At 43.7% G+C, this 6,146-nt stretch overlaps 1 protein-coding gene across 1 annotated transcript; it reads left to right on the top strand.

Moving 5' to 3' along the window:
- Positions 1–535: 535 nt before the first annotated feature.
- RPS21 (ribosomal protein S21) lies at positions 536–5,280 on the top strand. Its single transcript, XM_086760327.1, has 6 exons — positions 536–586; positions 830–923; positions 2,435–2,498; positions 4,265–4,336; positions 4,983–5,038; positions 5,218–5,280. The coding sequence occupies exons 2-6, from the start codon at positions 874–876 to the stop codon at positions 5,225–5,227; spliced, it is 252 nt and encodes an 83-aa protein (XP_086616453.1). The 5' UTR covers positions 536–586; positions 830–873; the 3' UTR covers positions 5,228–5,280.
- Positions 5,281–6,146: the final 866 nt, after the last annotated feature.

The raw sequence follows: 6,146 nt of genomic DNA, 5'->3' as shown, positions 1-6,146 counted from the left end.
TCTGCTGGGTGGACTCGGCACGGAGGCTGTACGTTTTTATCTAAACAGTATCGGTTTGGTTTTGTCTTACTCCATTATTTAAAAGTCTGAGTTGTCGCTTGTTCTTTTATTTTTTTCCTTTTCCCCCCTCTATGAACTTGTGAAATGAAGATGCTGTGAAATAAAAACGGTTTTGATATGTGTTTTGTAACCCAACGCCTGGTCTCGGAACGCTCTTTCACCTGCCGCGGGGGCTGCTCTGCGGGCGGCCCGTTCCCCTCGGCTTCGTGGCGCCCCGGCCTCCACTCAACGAACGGCGGGCCGGGGGGGTGAGGGGGGCGGTGCGGGCGGACCTGGGACCCCCGCCGCAGAGGGGAGGGCACCCCCCGCCCCGTGATCCCCTCTACAGCCGGCGGGGCGAAGGCCGAGGGGCGGCGGCGGCGCCGGTTCCCCTCTCCCGGAGAGGGCGTGGGGACGGCGGCGCCATCGCGACGGTTTAACGGCCGCGCTGGTGACGTCATGCCGCCAGGCCGGAAGCGCTCCCCTCCCTCGTGACGCGTTTCCGCTTCCGCCGCCGTCCCTTCCTTTCCGCCGCCGCGTCCGCGAGGTAGGAGCGGGAGCGTGGTGCTGCTGGGGGGGGGGGAGCGCCCGGGGCGGCCCGGCCCGCACCGCGCAGGCACGGCGGGGCGCAGGGGGCGGGGGGGGAGGCGGGGGGGTGCTCTTCCCGCGGCTCCCGAGCTGCCAGGAGGCCGGGGGAGGGGGCGGTGGCGGCGGCAGCGTGCCCCGGGCCGGGCCCGCTCCCCGCCGGGCTGGCGGGGACGGCCCGTGAACGCCGCCTCGCGCCTTCCAGGTGTTCCCGCTCGGTGCCCGCGCCTCAGCGGCAAGCCAGAGGAGATGCAGAACGACGCCGGGGAGTTTGTGGACCTCTACGTCCCGCGGAAATGGTGAGCGGTTCCCTCCAGCGGCGGGGGTGCCGGTGGGGATGGCCGGGCCCGGCCAGCTGGGCCCTCGGCAGTGAGCCGGGCCGGGCAGGAGCAGGGGGGTTTGCAATAGAGTCATAGAATCACAGAATGGTTAGGGTTGGAAGGGACCTTCAAAGCCCATCCAGTCCAACCCCCCTGCAAGGAGCAGGGACATCGCTGACTAGGTCAGGTTGCTCAGAGCCTCATCCAGCCTGGCCTTGAACATTTCCAGGGATGGGGCATCCACCACCTCTCTGGGCAACCTGTTCCAGTGTTCTGTAACTCGCATCGTAAAAAATTTTCTCCTAATTTCCAATCTAAATCTACCCCCCTCTATTTTAAAACCATTACCTCTCGTCCTATTGCAACAGGCCCTACTGAACAGCCTTTCCCCATCCTTCCTGTAGCCCCCTTGAGGTACTGGAAGACCACTATCAGGTCTCCCCGGAGCCTCCTCTTCTCCAGGCTGAACAGCCCCAACTCTCTCAGCCTCTCCTCATAAGAGAGGTGCTTCAGCCCTCTCATCATCTTCGTGGCCCTCCTCTGGACCCTCTCCACCTGGTCCATGTCCTTCTTGTGTTGGGGGCTCCAGAACTGGACACAGTACTCCAGGTGGGGTCTGACCAGGGCAGAGTAGAGGGGGAGGATCACCTCCCTCAACCTGCTGGCCGCGCTTCTCTTGATGCAGCCCAGGCAAACATCTGCGGAAAACAAACACAAATTTTCTTTCTGTTCCTGTATTTTTAAATATCCTGTGTAAGATATATGAAGCAGAGAGAATATTGCGCATGTTCTGTCGCGTGACTGACAGCCTTACAGGGGCAGTGACAGCTCACTTATGGTTCGTTTCAGAAGTAAATGAGCCTGTGTGTAACATGCTGGCAGGTCAGGGCTGCAGGCTCTCGCGGTGAACCTGTCAAGTAATCATTTGTGGCCTTGAGAGCGCATCTTAAGTACAATTTTGAGATTCTAGTAAACAGACAGTGGAAAGCTTTTTGTAAATGTGTTTATTAAAAAAAAAAACCACACTAAGTATCAACCATTTGTATCCATTTTATTAAGTGTAAATCAAATGGTTTTTACAATCTCTGATTTCTGAGAGTTTGCAACCTGAGTGTCTTTTGACAGCTGTAATGGCTCCCAATGAAAAAGGTATAGAAACTGCATTCTCGTGGATTATCTTGATTTCTTTAGGAAAGAAAAACTTGATATTCTCTGTGTTTTGAAGGCCTCTGCTGCTCTGTGCGCTGAACATATAAAAAACAAAGTGAAGGGATAGCTGGTGACTCGGCATGATGCTGCCAAGTGCAAGTCTCCTTGAAGTGTAGTTAAACCTGCGTTTTGATTTTCTGAGCACTGAAAGCTTAAACTGTTATTATCTAAACTTCTTGTGCAGCTATAATTTACATGTAGATTTTGCTTTAATAGTTGAGGTTTTTTCACTGTCGTTGTCCACTTCCTTTTGTTTAATATCGTCTTATTTTGTTCCTTAGCTCTGCTAGCAACCGAATAATTGGTGCTAAGGATCATGCTTCGATTCAGATAAATATTTCCGAGGTGAGTTTCGTAGAAGTATGTGATGAGGGCACTACACCTTTAAACTTTTGATAGAAGTTTAGGAATGTAACAATTTCTGATGGGTGTCCAGAGAATTCACTGGAGACCATATACATGTAGAGCTTGAGGGCTTTCAAACATACAAGTATGTTACTGAATTATTTTTCAGCCTATTGGAGAAAATTCAGTAGAGGGAATTTCATAAAGCTCTGTGCTGTCTGTTGCAGTGCTTAGCTGTTTGACTAAATACAACTTCCCAATGCCAGACATTTAGAGTAATAAATTAGGGAATTCGTTGTCCTGAAGCAAAAAAGAAGAAATGCTTTCTTACCCCTTTTACCTCCACCTGTTTGTAAGAAAGTACTGTTCTTCAGTCTGTCCTTGTGCACCCTGGTTTTAATTTTTTATTCTTGTTGATGTTTTGTGCTTTTTCTAGTTTGTCCAAACTTTAAGAAAGATCCAGTTTCCAGAGCAGAACCCTGTTTCTGTTCTACTTTGCTTAACTAAAACACTATCTTTAGTGTTTTGCTTGAATCATTTCTATTAATACTTGACACTGCTGCTCTTGGTAGGTGACAAATGAGATGGCTCGTGTGTTTTGTGTGCAGCGTTATAATTTCATTAACTCGGTGCTTGGGGTATTACATGCTTAGAATTTTTCCCGAGGCATGCTGGTTATTTGTATTGACTTGGTATTGTACAGTTAGTTTTCTTCTGTAACATAAGGAATTTGTTCTTGTCCAAGTTTAATTTCATGTTCTCAAGGTAGCGTTACTGTGAATCCCACCAAGCTTAACATATATGCTGAGAAAACTGCAGTAGACCTTGCCTCCTGCAGGATCCCAGTTAAGGCACATGGGCTCCGGTTAATTTTAACTCCGTTTAGCGTGCCTATTTTTTTTTCCTATTTGTTTACTGATCTTCACCTTGCAGGAATTCTGTGGACATGATGTTCCTGTAGCTTCTGAGCTGTGTAGCTTGATTTCTTGAATGGGAGACTGCAAGACTACATTCCCATATCTTTAAACAACTGAGTCTCTTGTGTTATGTGTCTGACTTAAAAAATAACTTTAAAAAATGCTCTCTTTGCAATTTTCTGAAAATGTTCGGGTGAATAGTTTTCTTGTTCACCGTGTTTCATCCCGTCAGTGATCCCTATTTCTTCTTTTCAAAGGATCAGAGTTTAGCGGAACTCAAAAACAAACCCACCCGATACAACAGGGTTCACTACACTGTTTAATTTCATGACTTATATTGTTTAGTCTTTTTTCCTGCTAAATTTCTCAGCAACTGGAGGAAGTGAGGCAATTTATCTCTCTCAACTTGGAGTTTTTTAACCTGTGTAACAAGACTGTCCCTCTCCCGCCTTCACTTCAATTTTCCATAATACTGACTTTAATTAAAAGAAACGTGAAAAAAATAGCAAAGGCAGTAAAATCCACAAGTGAACTTGACATTAAACTTTTCCGTTCTTTCAGAACTGAAGCATTTTCTTCTTTTAGCTACCATTTTCTATAATGTTCTTGTTACGCTGCCTGGTCCATTAAATTTTATAGTTGCACTATGTAATAAACTATAAATTTGTTGTGAAAAGATACTCTGGAGTTGTCTTTCTAACTTCAGTATTTGCCTTGGGTTTTTGTAGTTTGCAGGAAAAACAATTGCAGAATTTAACAAGTAATTTTTATCTTTTTGTGCTTGGCAAGTGTGATGTAAGAGTAAAATTGTGTAAGAATCTGGTTGGAGTAACTTGCTTGTAATTACAGGTTGACAAGGTAACGGGCAGAGTAAATGGCCAGTTCAAAACATATGCCATTTGTGGAGCAATTCGTAGAATGGTAAGTATTTTCTTGAGCTGCAAAATCACTGTGGGGTTTTTTAATATTGATCAGTAATTTTGTAAGATTTGTATTTGGCTCGGAAAACACAACGTGCTGTCAGCTCATTCTAGAGGAAGAGCTTTTGCGGGGATAATGAAGACAGGGTGAAGACAAATTCACTTGCAAGAATCAGTTTCTTCTGGTTTTTTTTTCCCAGTCCTTTGGTTTGTAGAATTATGTATGTTTATTTTTTTAAAAATCACTGAAGGATACAAGTGGATTTTTTTCTTTTAAGAATGTGCCAATATCTGGCTTTCATCTGTTGTTTGTGATTATTAGAGATGATGCTACCATAACGTAAATTTGTTAAACATGATGTGAAGCTTCTTAGAGTTCGTCAGAAGTCTGCTTAGCAAGAAATACATCTTGTCAGTGAAAGTGTATGTTTTGTCAAGTTAAAACTGTTTATTATCCTAAAGGATGACAACGAATTTAACAGCTTGTTTTGAAAACATAAATCTGTGCATGTAAAACATAGTGATCTGTGGAAGGCATTGTGCATTTCACTACCAGCATTAAATGCTGCAGCTGCCTCTCTTTTATTATTTAATATCTATTTAATTATTTGGTCACTTCAGAATAATCTTTCTTGGTTTTTTTAAAGGGTGAATCAGATGACTCCATTCTGCGTCTGGCAAAAAATGATGGAATTGTTTCCAAGTACGTATGTTTATCTTATCCTCTGACTCTTGCAGGCGTAACTTCCGTACAGAAATCCAGCTTTTACGATGAAAATGTATACACTGTATTTATAGAAAGGTTACACAGTTGGTCAAAAATATTTATCTGAGCTGTTGAAGCAAACTGAGTTGTAACAATGTTTGTTTCATTTTCTCTAGGAATTTCTAACTGAAGAACCTCCAGGATGGAACGTCTGATGTAAAATAAACAGTTCAAACCTATATTGTGCTGTGTCTTTTGTTCGAGTCATAAACATTGGTGGATTTATTAGAGCTAGTCTTAAAAGACTTAGAAATGTGTGTCTTCAAAAGGTTAGGATTATGAATTCTTAAAACAAATCAACTTGTAAAGCAATGCCGGAGTGGAAAATCAAGAATTTACACTTCACCCTTTGGTTCACTGTCATTTTTCTTTTCCAGATTTTATAAGTTTTGCAATTGTAACTCAACTCCTTTTTTTGATCTGTAATGGAACATTTCGCAATGAAGCAATCTAATTCAACTTGCTGCTTTTTCACTGGAAAAACCGAGGGGATTCTTTTGGTTATGATATCAAAGTTCAGTGGATTTGCTGCTGACTGAGGCTCACAATAGTCATCCTGCCATTGACACATTCTTTGAGCGAATTACTAAAATGAATTCATGGAAAACTCTTACCTGGAGCAAGCTCTTGGCATGCTAGCACATTGATTGCCATGGGAGAGAGACTCTTTGCTTTACCTTTCTACTTACATCAGACCTTGATCTTAAAAAGCAGACAAATAATTTAAGGAAAAATAACTGAATATTTGGCAATATTTTAATAAATTAACAGCTAGATAGACCTCCTACCTACTGATGTGATGTGGGGGTGGTTTTTTTATATATTTTTTTTTTTTTTTAGCTGTCTTACTAGCAGAACCAAGGGAGGATGCAAGCAGTTTGACACTACATCTGCTGACATTGCCTCTTTGATCTGTCAGGTCCTTGTGGCTAATTTCCATCACTTCTGGCCAAACACACAAGTTTTTATGATGTAATTTGAAACAATTGCTTCAGTACTTTACTTTTTTTAAGTCAGGTGTTTAGTTTTAGTGGTTATGGTTAAT

This window comes from Chlamydotis macqueenii, chromosome 16, assembly GCF_036417535.1.
Source record: "Chlamydotis macqueenii isolate bChlMac1 chromosome 16, bChlMac1.mat, whole genome shotgun sequence".
Lineage (NCBI taxonomy): Eukaryota > Metazoa > Chordata > Aves > Otidiformes > Otididae > Chlamydotis > Chlamydotis macqueenii.
This window is presented reverse-complemented; position numbering and strand designations above follow the sequence as displayed.

Coding starts and splice junctions, on each gene's coding strand:
- RPS21 (XM_086760327.1), top strand. CDS start 874: ATGCAGAACGACGCCGGGGAGTTTGTGGACCTCTACGTCCCGCGGAAA. Junction 2,499..4,264: donor TTCAGATAAATATTTCCGAG/GTGAGTTTCGTA, acceptor TTGTAATTACAG/GTTGACAAGGTAACGGGCAG. Junction 4,337..4,982: donor GTGGAGCAATTCGTAGAATG/GTAAGTATTTTC, acceptor GTTTTTTTAAAG/GGTGAATCAGATGACTCCAT.